The sequence below is a fragment of the Erigeron canadensis genome, chromosome 9 (genome assembly GCF_010389155.1).
Source record: "Erigeron canadensis isolate Cc75 chromosome 9, C_canadensis_v1, whole genome shotgun sequence".
Taxonomy (NCBI): domain Eukaryota; kingdom Viridiplantae; phylum Streptophyta; class Magnoliopsida; order Asterales; family Asteraceae; genus Erigeron; species Erigeron canadensis.
The window spans coordinates 21,580,508-21,601,747 of NC_057769.1; the positions used below are offsets into that span (position 1 = coordinate 21,580,508).

Genomic DNA, 21,240 nt, shown 5'->3' on the forward strand with positions numbered 1-21,240 from the left:
GCAATGTTTACTTTGAAACTGCTGTTACGTATCTTTTTTTTCTTATCGACATTTTCTTTGGCTACCAAAACTAAAATTAAAAAGAAACATTCCCTTGCCTGGAACATCTCATGTAAGATAGGCAGATAGCTTCACTTTATAGTATGCAAATTTCCTTTCTTTGGTTATAGTATGATTAAAAGAATTAAAGTCTTCCAAAATTCACGCCTTTACAACACAAGAATATACCAACACTTATTTTGAGCATCTTATCATTCAAGTTACAAGTATACTATGTTTTGCCTTCTTTATTCACAACGTAAGAAAGGTAAAGCGATGTTGAAAGAATACCAAATCCAAAATTATGTCAAAGGTAATGTACAAAGAATATCAACTATACAAGTACAAGTCTAGGGGAAATTTATACTATAAATTAACCCCTCAATTTTAATCAACTTATGTCTGTTAGCTAATAAATAAATAAAAAATACACAAAAAATAAGCTACAAAACCCTGTGATCCAACTCCTTTAACTGATTTGGAAAGCCAAAAGCATCAAATTTGATAGTATGTCGTAAGTCATCTTGCTTTTTGTCTAGTCGTGATCATTCGTTTAAGTGATGCTATCCAGGAGTTGCATTCATCCCAGTTACTCGCGACAAGATCGTTCTGTAGGTACAAAAAGAAAAACAATCCTAGATATTAAAAACCTTCATTTGGCTGGCGCTAATGATTTCGAGTAGAGATGCCAAAATGGTCAAGTTGGTAGGTTAGTTGGTGAGTCAAAACATTGCGGCGTCAGATTGTAGGACAAGTAAAAATCAGTTGGGTAAGGTTGACTGGGAGAAACGTTTTTCTATTTTTATCGTACAAATATTGTGCTAATTATAATTATTACTTTTAGACGACTAATAGAAATTGCAGCTAATGGTAGCATATTTAGATTAGAGGGCTGAATTTACTACTATAGGTTTAGTGAGCATCAACTTGGAGGGTGAATTGAAGAGACAATGCTTGAAAGCCCCAACCAATCCTATGTGGTTTAATTTAAATTAGAAGCTGTTCGAGCACTATCACATACCTGGAACTCGAGAGCTGTAGGGAAGTCACCACGATCCACTGCTTGACAGAGCTGAACAAGTTTTTCAGCAACATTTTTCGATATATCAGCACTGTTTAGTTTAGCAAACAAATCACCTATTTTCTTTGAGATGTCATCAATCTCACGCTTCGTAGCTAGAGCTCCACGTGAATTCTCCAGCTCCAGCATCTCTGATGTCTCATTGAAGAGTCTAGTCAATGTTGCGATAACTGGTTTTTGCAGGGCTGGAACAGACATACAAGTTATTGTATTAACCAAGAGTTCAAATACTGTCCATGTCAAATTGGACACAATATCCAACTTGACTATTCATTTATTTATCTCTAAATAAAAAATAATTGGATAAATGTTAAAATATAGAAAATAGAAAGAACTATTAGTCAAAAGAGAAGCAACCAAATATTACCAGGTACATTTGATACATCAGCTGTTTGTACAGTTGCCGGAGGGGTTGCAAGAGCCACGGCAGACTCAATAGCACTGTTGGGTTGCATTTCACCTGATGTCGTTCCTTGCGTTGCTACATCACTTACGGGAATAAATTTTGTTACAGTAGGTGTGTGAGACAACACCTGATGTGACTTCGGCCGAGTAGTAGGAACCACTGGAGATGGGAAAGGGGCAAATAAATTCACCTCTGGTTGTTCGGATTCATTATTGGAGTTATCATTCACCTGAGACGGTAAAGATTATGAGACTAGCAATAATAATGACTAATATACCTGGAGGTGACTTTTTCAATCCATTTACATATAAATGTTTTGATTTGGGTAACATACCTGAAATGGGTAGAATCATACAGTATACTGTATATGTAGAGGTGGTTCTTTCAACCCATTTACCTTTGAATTGTTCGATTTGGGTTACAATTTATGCCAAACAGGTCAAAGAATGAATAGGTGAAATGGGGCTGGTCACCAATAATACTTAAAGTTCATCTTCAGTGCATAATTGCATACAGCTTCCTAATGATTTCATTACACATTTATTTAATATTATAATATATGGAGCAGCATTTTTTTTTATTATTTTTTTAATTTTTTGTGATTACAGTGAATGCATTAATTATCTGTAAAAAGTTGATAGAAATATATTATAACATCTATATACACATCAAGGGGTGGAGAGAACTATTTATACATACAGGATATAGCTGAGAAGCAGAAGTGGCAGAACGCTGGTATTGGTCTGCATTTATCATCATTCGGGGTGTACTAGGAACAAAGGGTCTTGCAGCAGGAGCTTGATTAAATGCCGACTAAATCAAACATGAAATTGTAAATAGCATACTCTACAACATCATTATCATAAATACAGTTTCACATACTGAAGCTACTGATTTCATTGTTAGCTTCAGATATTTACATACCGGTGGACTGGGTGTTGTAGAAGATGGACCAAACATACTACGCTGCATCTGTTCATATTGATTATTGTAAGATACTTCAGGTGGTTGATGGTTTTGCTGCATAACAAACATAGAGATAATGAAACACAAATGAGAGAGCAAGCAGAATTTCAGTGCACTAAACCTTTTGCTTATGCTCTTTGGAAGCATAATAAAGTGAAAAGTTATCTGCTTAACACCAGATGCTTGTTTTGAAAGGCAATAATGGTCAAAACGCCAAAAGGTCCTAGGCACATGCCTCAAGTATATAAGAGTCCCTTTAAATAATTACTTGTATCAACTCTACTAACCATTTTTTGCAAAACAAATGCATTTAACATGCTCAAAAATCACCTCTAGATAACAAAAAAGTACATAAGATATTAGCAGGTGAAGAAAAGATCAGCTCAATTTTGCCATTGAGGGTAGCCAGAGCCGCCCCTTAATTCACAAAAGATGCTAAAAAGGGCCCATTTATTCACTGAAAACAATCTTCAGCAGGCCTTTTAGCTTTGATTAAAACATGAGGCCCCCAATTCTCCTAATGTACCTTTCACACTTATGAAAGGCCGAATATCATCACCTCAAGTAAAGGGATCACTCGAGTAACAAAAGGCATTTCATCCAACAGCCAGGGTCGCCTAGCGCCTAGACACGCCTAGGAACTGCCTTTTCGAAAGAAGGCTAGATGTATTTATTATCACTAGAATTAATGCAACTCATTTTATTATTAACTTTAAAATTCTACTTACACGTTGATTGGGAGCTATAGCAGTTGGAACAAACATGTTATATCGGGGCTGTTCATCTTGATTATTGTAGGATGGCTCTGATGGTTGTCGAAAAATTTCCTGAATAACAGAAAAAATAACGAAAAACATAAATAAACGAATACAAGCAGAACGCCAGAACTTCAGTTAAATGAATATTTCGTGATAATCTTTTGCAGCATAATAAAATGCAATCTTTCCATAGATGATAGCATGCCAAACGAGCCGTATGTACTAAAAAGTACATAAGATATTAGCAGGTGAAGAAAAGACGCGCTCAATTTTGCCATTGAGGCTAGCCAGAGCCGCCCCTTAATTCACAAAAGATGCTAAAAAGGGCCCATTTATTCACTGAAAACAATCTTCAACAGGCCCTTTAGCTTTGATTAAAACATGAGGCTCCCAATTCTCCTAATGTACCTTTCACACTTATGAAAGGCCGAATATCATCACCTCAAGTAAAGGGATCACTCGAGTAACAAAAGGCATTTCATCCAACGGCCAGGGTCGCCTAGCGCCTAGACACGCCTAGGAACTGCCTTTTCAAAGAAGGCTAGATGTATTTATTATCACACGAATTAATGCAACTCATTTTATTATTAACTTCAAAATTCTACTTACACGTTGATTGGGAGCTATAGCGGTTGGAACAAACATGTTATGTCGGGGCTGTTCATCTTGATTATTGTAGGATGGCTCTGATGGTTGTCGAAAATTTTCCTGAATAACAGAAAAAATAATGAAAAACATAAATAAACGAAAACAAGCAGAACGCCAGAACTTCAGTTAAATGAATATTTTGTGATAATCTTTTGCAGCATAATAAAATGCAATCTTTCCATAGATGATAGCATGCTAAACGAGCTGTATGTACTACCACAACTATATAATACTGCTTCCCCGGACTTTCTGAAACTAGAAAGTATGGCCGATAAAGCTGGCATAACATAACATGATAATGCGTTATATACCTCATAATAGTTTCGGTGGGGTTCCACAACAGGATTAGTTTGTTGGTTTGCATCATACACGCCTCGAGTGTGTGTTTGAGAGTAAACAAAGTCTGTAGATATGGATGCATATTAATCAATAAAAATATAAGATAGCGACAATTATTTCATTTTTATACCAAACCTGATCCAATATTTAAATGAAAGCTAGCATAAAATATACCTGGTTCTGATGAGTGGGATATCCAATCTCGTAAGATGACAAGTTCAGGAGATAGATCGTCAGTGCCTATAAGCTTCAAATATTCCATTGCGGTTGATAGAAGTCCCTGACTTGCTAATATTTCAGCAAACTTTTCAATAAGTTTGCGTAAAGAAGCACTGAATTTTTTTTGACCCGTTGCAAAAGCAAGAACCACGGTTTTCTCCATTAGATCCTTTGACACACACAGACACAAAAACAAAAACAAAAAATTTAACAATGCACCAAAGATATATAATACTTACTCATTTGACTTTGGACTTTACTCGGGTACTGTTAACTCATAACAGAAAAAGATGAGGCAGCACACACCTGAAGAAGATCAACACAGGACTTGCCCTCATGCTTGGTTGAAACCTTCTTTGACCAGATTTCTACAGTTCTATCAATATTTCCAGAACATATATAGCAAAGAGATGCTGCTAATGTATTTCCAGCAGTCATGAGCCTAGAAGCAAGGGTATCACATAGTAAAGTCCATTCATCACCCTGTGCAAACTGCCAATAAAAAGCCAAAATACTTCATTAGTGATTCATCAAAACAGATAAGCCCAGCCTTTACAGTAATACAGCACTAAGATCTTACACGAGAATAACTATGTCAAAACAATTGGATGTTATAGTAACTTTCCATACAATGTACACATGAATAAAAAAGTGTTTTTCTGTTCCAAAATTTACATTATCGAATCATTGGGACGATATGTATGACATGTAAGTTATCATTCATAGCTTAGGAAACTTACCGTGCAGAGGAGAGCAAGAGTTTCTTTCCAAGATTTCAGGGGCCTGATATTAACAAGGCTAACAAGGTCATTATTGACCATTGCAGCAACAACCTGAATGTCAAAAAAGATAAACATGAAAAACTTGAAGCCTAAAATGCTAGAACCGCAAAATTCATAATAAAACTAAAAAACTGTCAATAAATCTAAATAGCTTAAAGGTATACATATAAGAAACATGCCTTTAGGTAGGGGGAAGTATTTCTTTTGAAGTACTGATCAAGAGTGGTCTCCCATAAGGAAGCACCACCAACCTGAGCAATAACTAGAGCATCTGCCATCTTATTAGCAGCTATGCACTGAGCAACAGCTCCCTGATAATCCCCAACGATCAATGCACGTTGAACAGAATCATCATATGAAGGGTCATCAATTTCCACTTGTAAATCATTTTCTTGTGTTGTTTCTTCCGCATATGGAACAGATTCTTCAGTAGCAAAATTATTATAAGAAGTTGACATGGGCGTGTCAGCTCTAGGACTAGGAAAACTGTTAAAGAAATCTTCCCCATTATCAGATGGGTGATTGAATGCTTGGTTGCCATCCATAAATCCTTCTTTAGCTTCATTGCTTTTGACAAGATTGAGGGAGCTTAAACCCTGAACAAGATCATTTTGTATCAAATCATTTACTTCTTCTGTGGGTAAACTGAAGCCAAGCTGGTGTAAGAGTTTTGTTCGTTCTGTTCCATACTCTTCAAACATAACCTTTAAAAAGCCCCAAGTTTCTTTGTCATCCTCGGATCTGTTCACACAGTTTTGGGTTGGTAATGGGCCAAAATGGCTTCAAATCAAAACAGGTAGTTTTTGGGTTGACTTTAGACAATTGGTATTTGAAAAAAAATATTTTAATAAGAGTAATAGTTATAAAACCTTTCTTGTATATAATGAGTGTGTAACATATGATTACATAACTTCTGCATTAGGTATATTGATTCAGAAAGGTTGAGGTGAGGAAGGAAAGAAAATGCTTTATCGGGAGTACGTACTTGGATTCTTGAGTTTTTTTATCACACAAAATCCTCAAGGTAGATCTCTCTCCAGTACGCATTGCATCTTCCAATTCAGATGGCGTGCTAACTAAACTATGTTCAGTAACCAAGTCATGCACATCAACCTGGAACATAGGGGAATGAGCCTAAGGTACTGAAAATTATTGAAAAGGAAAAGCAATGCAAAACCTTCATAAAATTACCTGCGAGACTCCAGATTTGAAATCAGTTGCATGAAAAGAAACGAGTTTACCACCAAAACCGAACGTAACTCCAGTCTTACGTTGATACCAATTTGGGGCTCTTAAAGATCCTGCACAAAAACCATATATACATAACGAGACAAACCATAACATATTATTATAAATGCAAGAGGAAAAGAAAATTAATGTCAGACCACTAAGAAAATATACAATCATACACTAATTGTAGTCGCACACTAAAAGTTGTCAAGTATATTCTCTAATCGTATAAATGATGATAATGACAATGAAAGATACAACTGTATACTTCAATAATAAAAAAAATGTTTCAGAAATAAAATCTCAAACAAAACACCATATACAAGACGGGGAACCATTAATGTTACCTGAAGGGGAATAACCATCACCAACACCATAACGAGCACAAGCCTACACGTATGAAAAGAAATAAGTTCCTGTCAATGCTAAAACAGATATAAATGATAAAACCTTGTCTTATAGAAACACTTGTATTTTTTCCAAGTATTGCGTGGTATAATGATAAGGGCATTGATAGGAACAAAATTGCAAACCTCAATGTTATAAATACCAATTTTTCCATCAAATGAGGACGCCGATATGACCCCAGGTAATTTCGGATACCAGTGCACATCGAAGTTCCAGTTGGTTCCAGCTGGAAGTTCAGAGACAATCTGCAAAGATATAGATGCTCAGTAAGTAACATAAGTAAAATTGTAGATGTTCAAAAAATAACGTAAGTAAACTAAGCACAAAAACCTCAGCAGAATTTGTATCCCAGCAAATAGTACGGTTATCTTTGGCACAGGTAAGCAAATAAGAGCTATCATGGGGACACCATGACATTGCAACGACACCTAGCATGGACAAAGGAGCATGATAAAGTTGTATAAAACATTAAAACACAACCTTGTAATGGTGAGAAGTTATAGATGAATCATTTAATCATAAATAATATACCTTTCGTGTGACCTACTAACTCACGCAATGGTGACATTGTGTTCCGCATATCCCATATCTTCATGCCGAAAATAAAGGTAAATTACAAGAATAGCATCTTCACTGATAATTACATAAACGAAGGCATAAATCATTACCCTTAATGATGGTGAATTATCATCATCTGAAGCAACAACAAGATGGGTGGAAAAATCAGGATGCCATTGCAAAACTGAACATCTTCTTCTAACAGAATCAGAGAACCTATAAATTGAAAACATATAACTAATTGGTTACCAACTCATAATTTTTTTTCAGTTTATCATGCTAGTTTTGCATCTGACACTGTCAGATATTACCTTATAATTGGCTTTTGCTTCCTAAGATCCCAAACGACTGAAACCACAGATATTTAAAAATCAACTATGGCATACATGCATATATAATATATATGGGATAGCTCGAATGGAAACGGATCATTCCCAACCATACCGGTAGTTCCGTGAGAAGATGTTGATGCCAAGATAGGCTGAACCTTCTTATTCCAAGATAAAAATGAAATTTCTCCATGTGTAGAAGAGTCATTACCCTGCAGGAACATGTTCTTTAGCAGTCAGCAATAACGTAACTAGTAAGAATGCCCTGCCAAAGAAACGCAGCAGCGTGATAAATTACTTTAAACAACATACAAATGCAAAGAAACTCTGATCTAATGTTGGTAAAATATTGGAATGACAATGGACCTAGCCTAAAGCAAAAATGAACACCATCAAGTATCCAGATAAGTAATTTACAACTTGCCACTCTGCTCGTAGCTAAATATCTATCGGATCTTGGTCAATGTTAGACTATATGAGTCGTATTAGGATAATGAACTTTAGTATTATTAATTACCATACACATGGAAATAGTCTCCTATATTATGATTGTGTTACTTGGTCATCAAGTTTAGCCCAGCATATTAATATAGTTCTTGTAACTCTGCTTTAATCAATCCATTCAAACACAATTTATCGTTGTGGTTTATAATGGTATCATAGCCACGGCTCTAGAAAAATATAAACCGGAGAAATTTCACAAGCGGTCCGGAGGGCTCCTGTTTCTTGGTTTAGTTTTCAAGACCCAGAAATTTATTCTTGGCTAAATCATTTATTTCAAATTCAAAGTTCAAACATTTTTCATCACCCGATAAGGAAAGGGGCTGTTGTAACTGATGCCAAAGAATAATCGCTAATCTCCATCAAAGTCATCACTAACTGCTAATTTCATAGCTAAACTTCCATCGCCACAACGGCTGCTTTCATTTCAAACTGGTGCAAACTTGTTTCCGCTTTGTTTTTTAGATTGATCAACTCTTTTAATTCCTTATCAGCAAGAATACACAGGAATAGCAGTCCATGTTAATGCATTAACACAATGAACACATGGAGGAAGCAGTCCATGGTGCAACATACATCTTCACAAAAGAATGACAAAAAAGAAGAAAACAAAAGACAAGAGGAAGCAAAGGGTGGAAACAACATTTGAAATCCACGTTAAGGTTCAAGCTTGATGGTTCCTCGTCCTTAGCTTGTGAGAGAATCATAGTTGTCAAAGGCGAAAATGAACTCAAAGCACAATGACCCCAAATGGGGCCTAGGCAAGAGGCATAAAAAAAGCGCGGGCCCGAATAAAAAAAGGCGTAGAAGAGTATATAAAATTTCAGTGTCTCTAACAAATGATAATGAAGAAAATTTCAGGTAAGGTATATAAAATAGCAGAAGAGTCTTAATAATATAAAAATAGAAGAAAACTTACACTTTGGTTAAATGAAGAATAGTATGATGAATGATGATATTGATGATAATGATATATACCAAGTGATTTTTAGAACAAAGATTCTGTTGTGATATCCCTATAATATAGGTGAATTTTTATGTGGAACAAAGGGTTTATTTATATGGAGAAGTGTAGACAGGTGCTTCATACAGTTAGTGGGCCTTGGACCTAGGGTTTCAGGCGTTAAGGTTGGGACTTGCCCGCCTTTTGCGCCTAGGTGCAACAGGCGCTCGCCTTTGACAACTATGGAGAGAATATAAGACAATAAGAGGCCTACTAAAATGATGCATTTTAGCATGATTAGTCATCATTATCTATCAAATTAGTTTCCTGTTATAATTATGATACTAGGTCATCAAGTTTAGCTATTTGTAACAAATTCAAGAAATTACAAATTATTTCTGTGGCTCATTAAAAAATGTATGTAAACAGATTATATGTGTTGTGACAGAATTTACAGAAGTGTTTAGTATGTACACAAACACAACTAAATGTTTTCATCACAGAGGTAAAACTAGATGAGAGGCTAAATCTAATATCCATAATAACCTTAAGAAAGAGATAAATATTGCTAAACTTCCATTTTCCAAGCAACACGGAACATGCATAGCATGCCACAGTTTCCTATCTAAGAACTGATCACTATTATCAGTGTGTTGCAGTGACAATATACTTAGTATCTTGAAAAAAATAAAACTACATGGCACATATACATGTAATCAGATCTCTATTATTAGTGTTGAAGTAAAAGCTCATGTGCGTGAAAGTTCAAAGAAATTGTCCATATGTCTAATCAAACATTTTAACTCTTTATGTATCACAGGGCTCATGTAACGGTGTGCTGAAGGTAATGTTGCAACTAATACTGAATGGTGGGAGTATTATGAGCAGAAAGAAAAGAAAACTGTAAAACGAGTTAGAGGAAGTTCAGAAAATTCCTAGATTTATTTTAACATATTCGAAGAAGACTGCAGTTTACAAATCAAAACTATACCATGAAATCTAAATTAAAAAATTCAAAGACGCAAACGTAGTAAAATGATGGCTACCTTGAGAGGGGGAAAACGTGTAGGCTCTGTTGGCTTAGCAAAATCCCATATACAGATTTCACCTTCTTCAGCACCAGAAGCAAGATGGTTTGGGGAAAGGGAACTAAATTCCAGTCCACGAACCTGGAAGAACAATCATAGTGCACATCCTTTAGATAACACTTTTTAATTCAAGGGAAAACAAATTCAATGGGACATTACATCCGACAAACAATACAAACAAAATAAAAGAAACTCACAGGCCCTTTGTGTCTCGATAGTTGTTGAACAAGGGCATTTTCTCTTCCTTCCGAACTAGAATCAATACAAATAAATAGTGACAATGCAAATAATGAGTCGTCCATGAAGATTAGGAGAAAAATACACCAGTAATTGATCATGTGATGGGTAAGTGACTAACTGGGTAAGCACCAAATTTTTCGCCTACGATCAAATGCTAAACTTTCAAATACACACTTTTTATACAGCAAAATCACAATTACTCAAACTACATTCCTATAAAACACAATTTGAAAGTGTTATATATATATATATATATATATAATACTACCTGATGAGTAACTTAGGATTCCAAACACCAATATCACCATCAACAAGTCCACCAGCAATCAAACCGAGTTCGAATTCTTCGGAACCGGATACCGGTGATTTCCCCCATGTTAACCGGTTAAACGGTTCGGAACTCGGTACAGCGCCTGATAACGTTAGAGCATCAGACTGGAAATCAAGGTTGTAGATTTCAAGATTTGCTGATGAACTAAATGAGATATCTACTGCTCCCGCCATAGTTCCGGCGGCGAACAACGGCGCGTCTGGTGCAAACGCCACCAATGCTGTTCTATCAACTTCCATTAGACTCATTGTGATTTTCAATTGAACTGTAAAATTGAGAGCAAACTATAGTTGGGGGAATTGTATTTTTTTTTTCTTTTTCTTTTCTAGAGTTTAAATATTGAGGATTTAATTATGATTTTAATGTCGGATATTTTATAGTGAATTTGAGTTCTGTTTCTTTCCTCAGTTGTTCTTATGTTATATAACGGTAGGAGACTTTTAACATTTTATTGCATCATTATTACCAATCAGGTGTTGCCACGTATTTGTTATTATAAAGCAATTAACAGCTTTATTATATGAGATTTGCTAACCAGTATTATGAGATTTGCTAACTAGTACTAGTGCCCCAGGGGCACTAGTTATGGTACATTGAATGAAGTCAAAATTTTCCTAAATTATTAAAAATTACATTTAATGCTCATTAATTCAACTTGATAATTACCATTTTTATATGAATCATAAATAACTAATTAAATATTTAAAGAAAATTTGAATTTATTAAATGCACCGTAACTAGTGCCCCTGGGGTACTAGTTAGCAAATCCCTTATTATATTAACAAATTAACAATTAAGTTATTAATATCTATACCACCTAAAAACATTAAAGAGCCTTTTTTAATTTAGGAAATTCTGTCTTTGAAAACCCCAAATTGCCCTTGGAAATTCTACATCTCTTGCAACCTACCCATCTCATCTCTAATCCCAAATAAAACAAAATCCTTCTCCCCTATTAAATATTTCTGTCTTTGAAATATCTTATTTGCCCTTGAACTTTATTGTTTTTTTTCTTTACGTAACTACCTAAAATCCCTAATAAAGCAGACCGTGTTCCCCACTATTGCCGCCGCATTGCGCGGGTACCATGCTAGTTACTCAATAAAACTTTGCAGTCATATACGTGTTGTAAAAAGAATTGTATCGTTAGCACTAGATTTTAGACTCGTGTCCAACACTGAACACGAGACTTACGACATTATTAATATTAGATTAATACATGTAACTCATAAAAGCTTATAAGTTCAAAGTTGAAATATAAATAGATTTGGTTAATATATATATATATATATGTGATAAAACATATTATTGCATATATATTAGTTATTATTTTATTGGATAAATATTAGCTATTATTCTATCGGATATATATTAGCTTTTATTATTTATTTATTATATTAAAATTAGTGAGTAAAAAGTGTAAATTTGTAATGGAAAACAAAAAAGTGTAAATTAAAGTCAAAATTGAAAACAAAAGTCAACATTAAAAAATTGAGAGTTATGATTGATCAATAAGTTATTAGAGCAACTGTGCTTTAGTATAATAAAAGATTGTGTTGTAAAGTTATCCATTTATATTTGATAAAATTATTTGTATAGCCTCATTTGTAAGCATATGCTAGATTTTATACTAGTGTCCAATACTGGACACGGGTTTACGATATTAACAATATTAGATTCTCATACATTTAAATTATAGAAGCTTATAATTTTAAGGATATACGCTTCTAAGTGTTATATTTTGTAAGTTTTAGCACAATAATCATAGGTCCGTTACTGTCATTATTAGCCGAGACATATTGATGGAACTGTTTGACGTAGTCATTCCATAACGCACATGCTATAATAAATTCTTTATTATAGAATATTTTGAACCAAGTTGTACTCATAATGTGATATTATTATGAAAGATAATTAAGAATTAAAATATAAACATATTGTAATCATGTGACATTCAACTATATGTATTTGATCATGATGTGGACCCATAACACAGATATATTTATTTTCAATCACATGTCATATGATAATTAGATAACAATTAAGATTGTTTTTATAGTTTTTTGATAACAATTAAGACTCTTTATCTGAGTGACAACGGTAACTTTAAACCTTATTACACAAAACTAATATATATAAAAAAGCAGAAAATTATGTACCTTTTTTTATTAGAGATCGTATGAATTTTGAGTTGAGTTCATATTGATTTGGATTTAGTATTTAAGTAACTCTCTGTTATAAATCGTGTTTTGTTATGTGATCGTCTCATTTTTGTGAAAACTAAATATTAAAATTTATAATTTATAAAAATTAATCTAATATTTGTTAATAAGTCATTACGTGTTGAAAAAAAAATTTTATAGACAATATTTCGTATGTTGAAACTTTTTTAACTAATTAAATAATTGTAACCTTTTACAAATTCTGTCATGGCAAAAAATAAATATAAATTAATTATTCAGGGCTAAAAAGTGTAATTATCGATGGAAAACAAAAAAGTGTAAATTAATGAGATTTTTTCTATAATTTAATATAAATATTAATCTTAATATATATTATAAGACAGTTGAACCAATGACTTATTAACCAATCAAATTACTCAATTTCATTAAATTGATTTTCGCTTATGTCATCATTTAGATAAACTACAAATTAAAAATCACAATAATATATTATATTATATATTAGGATAATGATTATTGTGATTTTTAATTTGTCGTTTATCTAAATGATGACATAAGCGAAAATCAATTTAATGAAATTGAGCAATTTGATTGGTTAATAAGTCATTAGTTCAACTGTCTTATAGTATATATTAAGATTAAGATTAAGATAAGATAATTATATATATATATATATATATGGTGGCCATAATGGTTGATTAATTAAAAAATATCTACCAATATACTAAAACAGACATCTTTTAATCGGACACGTGACCTTATATTTAAATAATACGTATCCTTTTAAATCTTTATAATTATCTTAATTTTTTCAATGACACAATTAAATCTTTAATTAAATAAAATACGGATTTAGATTCTTAAAATAAGTAAAATTCTTACATTAAATATATTAATATAATTATTTGTTATCATAATTATCTTTTTCCATAACTATAAAATTAAATACTCCGTATATAGATTTAGGTTTGTAATAAAGTTTTCCTTTTAAACACTTTTAAATATAAGATTTATTTTGTATATATGTTGACCATAAAAGAACCAACACATAACCAACACTCTTCTGTCTTCTTCGTAAACTCATATTCATATGCTTGCAACCAAAATTCTTTTTTATACACTCTTGCAAAAAAAAAAATTTTAAAAAGCTAAAAATGGTCAAAAAATGGCCATTAACGGGGCCCAACCATCACTTCCGTCTATTCTCACTTTTCGGTAAGCCTCCCCGACTTTTCTCCATTTTCGACTTCACCGAGCCACTGGTAGTGACGTTACCGCCCGGCGCCAGTTCACCGAGCACAACTCCCCTTGTACATCGAAAATGATTTACAAAAAATATCAGGATTTGATATCATATGGGGGAACAAATGTGACAACTACATATACAGTCAAAGTCGACTTGCACAGCCAATCAATTTGGTTATATAATGCACTTGGTGCTTTTTCTTTTTGATACAATTACAGCAAAAATACGAGACGTAAATATGTGAACAATAAAATGAGGCTAAGATAGCCCACCTCAAAACCAGGAATCACTTCTAGTGTACGAAGTGTAATTAGTTTATAAATTCAAACAAAGCATGATGTGTAAGATAACCAATCAACTAATAATTCTAATTGCCTCTAAAACTAACTGATGTTATGTATTTCCAGCAGCTACGAGCGTAGAAGCAAGGGTATCACAAGATCAACCAATTACATTTCAAATGGTGAGGCTAATGTAATGCATTTGGTGTTTTTTTTTTTTTTTTCCTTTTGATACAACCACAGTGAAATTACGACAAGTAACATACAAACTAAATGAGGCTAATATAACCCACACCCACCTCAAAACCAGGACTTCTAGTGTAGGAAGTGCATCTAGTTTATTAACTCTGGAAATTGTTAAAGAAATCTTCCCCGTTATCAGATGGATGGTTGAACGCTGGGTTGCCGTCATAAATCCTTCTTTAGTTTCATTACTTTTGCCTAGATTAAGGGAGCTTAGATCCTGAAAGAGATCGTTTTGTATTGTATCATTTACTTCTTCTCTAGGTAAAGTGAAGCCACGATGGTTTAGTAGTTTTGTCCATGCTGTTCCATCCTCTTCAAACATACAAGAATCCCCATGTTTCTTTGTCATCCTAGGATCTGTTCACGCAATTAAACAAAGCCTAAGAATTGAATTTAATCAAGGCAAAGTGAACTGGCCGGTAATGGACCAAAATGGGTTCGGTACAGATTTTGGGATGACTTGAGATGCCATTGCACTTGAAAAAAACAATAGGGGTAATGGTTACAAAACCTTTATCATATATAAAGAGTTTAACATGTGATTACAGAATTCTTTTTTAGGCACATAAATCTTATCTCAATAAATAATGATATAAATGCTTTGAAACTACAACCACTGATAAAATTGATACAGAGGGTTGAGGTGGGGAAGGAAAGATAATGCTTTATCGGGAGCACGTACTTGGAATCTTGAGTTCTTTTATTGCACAAAATCCTCATTGTAGATCTCTCTCCACTACGCATTGCCTCTCCGAATTCACATGAGGTGCTAACTAAACTATGTTCAGTAACCAAGTCATGCACATCAACCTGGATCATAGGAAAATGAGACTACGTATAATTATTGAAAAGGAAAAGCAATGCAAAACCTACATAAAATTACCTTCCAGACTAGACCATAATAATATACTCCGTAATATATTATCATAGATGCAAGAGAAAAAGAAAATATATCCCAGATACATATTACACCTTCTTCAGCACCAGAGGTGAGATGGTTTGGGTTTGGGGAAAGGGAACTAAATTCCAGTTCACGAACCTGGAAGAACAATCTTGAAGAACGGCATTTAGATTAAACTTTTAAATGCAAAGGAAAACAAATTTAATGGGACTAGATCCCACAAACAAAATGAACCACACAAAAAAACTCTTAGGTCCTTTGTGTCTCGATAGTTGTTGGACAAGGACATTTTCACATCCTTTGGAACAAGAATCAATACAAATCAATCACAATAAAAATAATGAGTCTTCCACGAAAATAAGGAATAAATACGGGAGTGGTGTGCGGCCTCTTAGGCAGGCAGGATTATAATGTGATGCCCATCCAATCTCAAATAGAAGTTTCATATGATAAAATGTCTCCACTTTAAAAAAAAAGGAAAAAACAAAAAACAGGTGTTGTCATACTTGTCTAAGATATATCATAATCTAGATCTAGATTTAGAAAGTAAAAATAAAGACCTAATTTACAATATTGCATAATCATAAGTCATGTATCTTATATGCAAATGAAAGATATCCAAGCATAGTTTCTACACTTTGCATCTATGTAGTTAATAACGGTGGGATATTGGTTATGGATCCTCATCTAAAATATCAGTCCCGATTAGATGGCAACTAGCACCACATGGTTTTCCCTCTCCGACACTCCAAAAGTGCACTCCAAAAGTGGTACATTGTCTGCGTAACAAGTCTGCTCACTATTGCCCAATGGATCATTAGAACTTCAGTATAAGAGATTATTTCTATGTTAAAAAGAATTGCTTCTTCCTTTTTGGTATCTCTAGCAGTTTTACTATTAAAAATTATATATATCTATCTTTTTGTTATTTCAAAATATAAAAAATGAACCTGCAGCATAAATGATCCATTAAACGACAAAAGCCGCAAACTAGTTCCGCAGCCAATGTACCACTATTGAAATGCAACTTTTCTTAAATCTCAAAGCCAGTATGAATTCCCCATGATAACCGATTAAACGGTTCGGAACTTTGCAGAGCCTGATAATATTAGATTATCAGATCGGAAATCAAGGTTGAATATTTCAAGATTTAATGATGAACTAAATGACATATCTAGATCCGGACATACTTCCGGTGGCAAATACGGTGCGTTTGGTGTAAACGCCACCAATACCGATCTATCAACTTCGTTTAAGCTCCATCGATAAAGTGATATCTAATTATAATTGGGGGAACTTGTGCTTTTTTCTAGGTTAGCGTTTCGGATGAATATATGGGGATGAATTATGATTTTAATTTAATATCTTGTGACGATTTAGAACTGAATCGAAAATTTGAATCGAAAAATTGAGATCTAATGGTAAAATTGGGGCAATTTGTGTTTTTCAGTTCATCTAGGTTTCGGGTTCTGATGAAATTATGACGACATATGATTTTAAATTAATTTAATATATTTTGTGGTGATTTGCCCAATGTTCTGAAAAGTACAATAAAAAGCCAATTCATTCATATAATTTATATTAAGGGTTACATGACAAAAACAAAGTTATTTACAGTCAAAGTTAGTCAACATGACAACTAAAATAGGACGGAGAGAGTACGTATTATTTTGGTGCACATTAGGGAAAAGATCTCAACCATCAGATCAGCAACGATCAAGGGCCAAGATCAAAACAAAAATAACACTGGAAAGGTATTTACGTAATTTAGCACAAGCATATATATACTGCACAAACTCCTCTTCCTCTTACAAAACACATAGTAAAACACACACAAACACACACCGAAACACACACACGCTGCCGGAATCTCACCGGAAAACGATTAACCGTCAAGTAACCACCGGAAAACAGTTTTTGTAGTCAAAATCGTTCGCAATAAATGACCGCAGGAACAAATTGATAGTAACAATACACAAAACAACAAATAGCCGGTGAAAATTGAAACCCTAAAAGTTGAAAACCTAATCGGAAAATGAATTTCGCCGGAAATTGAAGCAATATACAGTAGCGGCTTGCCGTTAATTGAGTTGAACAGTAATCAAATAGTCGTAAAACCTTGTATCGATCGTCAAATCAATGGATGTAGAACGTGAAATTTCTGATGAAGAAATCGATGAAATTGAAGAGGTTACATGTAAATTACTTAACTAATCCTTTATGTAAACGTTTATTTTCCAATTAAGTTGTTGATTTTGTATGTTAACCATATGGATTATCTGAATGCAAGTCAATTGTATAACATGCGGTGATACATCCATGTCTAAATGATTTATGTACCAAATCACCAGGCGAATGTAGTATAACAGTCCATAAGCATAAGATAAATACAATTTAGGAAGGAAGAAGTTAGCTTTTTTTGTGTTGAAATCCTGTGTTGAATGCTTTGCACCTCATTGTAGTATAACAGTCCATAAGCATAAGATAAATCACTAGGTGATTGTAGTATAACATGTCCAGATGCTTTGTGTCTCAAACAATTTGTTACTAAACTATAATTAGCTTTTGATTTTGTCAGAGTTGCATCACATGTGTTATTATATTTACTTGAAACAGGTTCTAGTAGGAATGTCACACCGAAAACAGTTTTCAGAACAAAGAAACATCAAACACCGGGAGGAACATGTTATGACGAACCAATAGTTGACAATAAGTTGAAACCATATGTTGGTCAGGTTTTAGAAAACCTAGATGATTGTGAAAAGATGTATAAGGAATAGGGAAAATTCCATAAAAAAGTAACCTATTTACATGAAATTCCTATCTAAGGTAACCTATTTTGTTTTCGTCTATTTAAATGATCTTATTTTCAAAAAATTCCCAATAAAGGGTATATCGCTAGTTTTTGACAGACGGAGCTCGTTAAGTGTCACATCACCGATGCCACGTCATCAGTTTTGATGACGTGGCACTTGACTTTGACCGACTCATATCAGTTTTCAAAAAATCTCGTTAAGTGTCGATTTTCTTAGCGTTTACTTGTTTTCTACACATTGGTACAATATGTTCTTCTATATTTTTACTTTTTGTACTTTGTTTTTGATTATGAGTAGCTAAATAATTCGTCATCTACTGAGATGAAGTGATACATTGAATAATGGTTGCATAAATCTTTTGAATTCAAGTTGATTTGATTTAATGTTGTGTCGTAATCTTAGCTTATTAATTCTTTGTTAATCAACTCTCAATTGCGGATAGTTTTTACATAACTTCAGTGGTAACTAGGTTGTGTAGAAGGTATTTTGATTGCTTGGTTAGAAGCAATTGTTTCTATGACGGGTACGGTAGGAAGTAATTGATAGTTAATAAGGGTTAATGGGTTAATGGTTGGGTACAATCAATAGACACAATTGTTATCTAAATAACCAAAACAATTAGTTGGCTAGGAAAGTTATGAAAGGCGTCTTGGGGTACCGGTCTTAGTAATGGAACTAGTTAATTAAGGGAATTTAATAAAGTAACAAACTTGACGGGTACGGGGTGAGTCTTTGTTAGTTCTCAGTTCTAAAATCAACATAATTGAATTGGTTCTTTAAATATATGCAACCTAAATAATGTGTATCATGGAGTCGAAGTGGATGATCTTCTCATCCTATTTGATTTAAAACAAATCTCTTTTCGATAAATTCTTCGGAATTTCTAAGTCTTTCTATCTAACTAACTTTCAATTTAAAATCAAGATGACGTGTGTCTTTAAAAACCAAACTCTTTCTAAATTACTTAAAACTCGCTAACTCTTATTAGTCTCCGTGGAACGAACCTTTACTTACTTTAATCTATATTACATACGAACGGGTCGACTGCCCGATTGTGTGTGGTAAACGATTCGGATTATTTATAGGATTTTAATTTAACTAGATTTTCACACATCAATTCCAAAGAACCCATGAACCTGCCTCAGTATGAATTATTCCTTCTTGAGCCTTGGGAGTTCTTGCAACAATGAGATCTCTTATTCTTTGACGCATCTCAAGAACAACTTTGATACGTCTTATATGATCTCCTCTCTGAGACTTATGTTATCATCTTCTTTATCATCAGAATCTTCATCTAATGCACTTAGAATGGATAGACAGTAATTCAAAGTACCATCAGAATACTTGGGAAAATCTGAGGCACGAATGAAGATCTTCTTCTTGAGTCGATTGATGAAGACAAACCCATCCAAGTCTTCAATTGTATCTCCAATCTGAAAAGAATCTAGCACATAACCTCCGGCTCTTAGATTTGGTCTTGTGAGATTAATCCTGCTAGTTCTTCTTTCTAAGTCAATCTGAAAGTCATTGAATTCATAAAATCTGATCAAGGCTTGAATGTGGCTTTTCAATGCTTCATAGGCTTGGAGTTGATCTGGATTCTTGATTATCAAGTAAGCATATTGATTGTAGAAGAAAAGAATGTCTGAGATCTTCAAGTGTTGAAATGATTCTTCTTGAACAACATAAATGTTACCATCTGCTCGACGAACTTTAAATCGAACAAGTCTGATATTGTGAGCTTTCAGGGGAACAAACAGCTGTAGCACTCTAGTGATTGGTCTTTCAAATTGCTTATACCACCATTCATCTTTCACAGAACTTACTGCATTCATCAACTCCATGTATGCATCTCTTTGATTTTGATATCTGAACAAAAAGAATGCTCTTAAACGATTCAAAGTCATGTTTAGTCTTTCATCTGGTGAGCAATAAATCTGGAAAACTCTTTCTTCAAGGTATCTTGCTTTGCATACAATCTCTTCAGGTTTGGTACTCAAATCCAAGATTTGCTCATAGTTCTCAGCGAAATAACCCTCATTGATCTGCCAAATCTTATATTTTGAGATCCTCGGGTGTCTAACTCCATATGCAAGCTCACTGGGAGTCTCAAGATTATCAGTGTCTCTCAAATAATAGACAATTTCTTCAAAAATGTCTTTTCCATATTTTTCTTGCTAAGATTGTGGAATGGCTTCACTTGTTGGAGCATTATAAGGATCATCAGAATCACATGAATCAGACTCATCATTATTAGCATCTTCTGGTTGAAATGGATCAGGATCACTTGACTCATCAGAACTTGAAGTTGTGGAATAATAATGTGAAATGTTTCTGACAAGCGGGGGTAAGTCATCCGAATCTGATTCATGAACATGAGATGATGAAGCTTGAGCTTGAGTTTGATCTTGATTGGTTTGATCTTGAATCACATCTTCAACAGTTTCTTCTTGACCAACTTGATCTTGAGTTTATGACCCTCTCTGATATCTCTAATATTCTTCCCCTCGGGTTGATCATCAGGATCTTGATCATCCCGACTCCTGGAGATATCAGCCAGTCGACATTGTTGGTCAAGTTCTCGGATTCTTTTCTGAAGAGCTTCAACTTCAGCTCGATTCTCTTGTTGAGTACCTTGAAATGACATATATGCTAGAAGTGATTGAAAGATTGATCTTTTGTGAGAAGTGAGATGTGGTTC

At 33.9% G+C, this 21,240-nt stretch overlaps 1 protein-coding gene and 1 long non-coding RNA gene across 4 annotated transcripts; both read right to left on the reverse strand.

Annotated features, from left to right (window-relative positions):
* Window positions 1-318: 318 nt before the first annotated feature.
* Window positions 319-11,245, reverse strand: LOC122582305 (protein transport protein SEC31 homolog B-like). 2 transcript variants are annotated; one of them, XM_043754676.1, is made up of 24 exons: window positions 10,804-11,245; window positions 10,493-10,547; window positions 10,254-10,376; window positions 7,879-7,975; window positions 7,746-7,782; window positions 7,545-7,650; window positions 7,408-7,465; window positions 7,207-7,304; window positions 7,002-7,121; window positions 6,816-6,858; window positions 6,430-6,539; window positions 6,224-6,351; window positions 5,418-5,979; window positions 5,197-5,289; window positions 4,763-4,948; window positions 4,412-4,625; window positions 4,210-4,301; window positions 3,860-3,958; window positions 3,221-3,319; window positions 2,451-2,546; window positions 2,226-2,339; window positions 1,488-1,755; window positions 1,061-1,305; window positions 319-648 (listed from the first exon to the last, which is right to left on the reverse strand). In XM_043754676.1, exons 1-24 carry the CDS (start codon window positions 11,112-11,114, stop codon window positions 559-561), a joined length of 3,444 nt encoding a protein of 1,147 aa, XP_043610611.1. In that variant the 5' UTR covers window positions 11,115-11,245; the 3' UTR covers window positions 319-558. The 2 variants fall into 2 exon arrangements, with proteins under 2 accessions (XP_043610611.1, XP_043610612.1); XM_043754677.1 differs by lacking the exon at window positions 3,221-3,319.
* Window positions 11,246-14,673: 3,428 nt separating this feature from the next.
* LOC122581851 lies at window positions 14,674-17,182 on the reverse strand. Of its 2 annotated transcripts, XR_006321055.1 has the most exons (3): window positions 15,706-17,172; window positions 15,505-15,632; window positions 14,674-15,179 (listed from the first exon to the last, which is right to left on the reverse strand). It is a non-coding gene; the product is annotated as an uncharacterized LOC122581851 (long non-coding RNA). The 2 variants fall into 2 exon arrangements; XR_006321054.1 differs by having other exon boundaries at window positions 15,505-17,182.
* Between the last annotated feature and the right edge of the window lie 4,058 nt (window positions 17,183-21,240).

Excerpts from the sequence above, each read along its gene's own strand:
- LOC122582305 (XM_043754676.1), bottom strand. The coding sequence starts at position 11,114 with ATGAGTCTAATGGAAGTTGATAGAACAGCATTGGTGGCGTTTGCACCA. Across the intron at positions 10,377-10,492 it reads TATCGAGACACAAAGGGCCT|GTTCGTGGACTGGAATTTAG; the intron begins GTGAGTTTCTTT and ends TTGTTCTTCCAG. Across the intron at positions 6,540-6,815 it reads TGATGGTTATTCCCCTTCAG|GATCTTTAAGAGCCCCAAAT; the intron begins GTAACATTAATG and ends GTTTTTGTGCAG.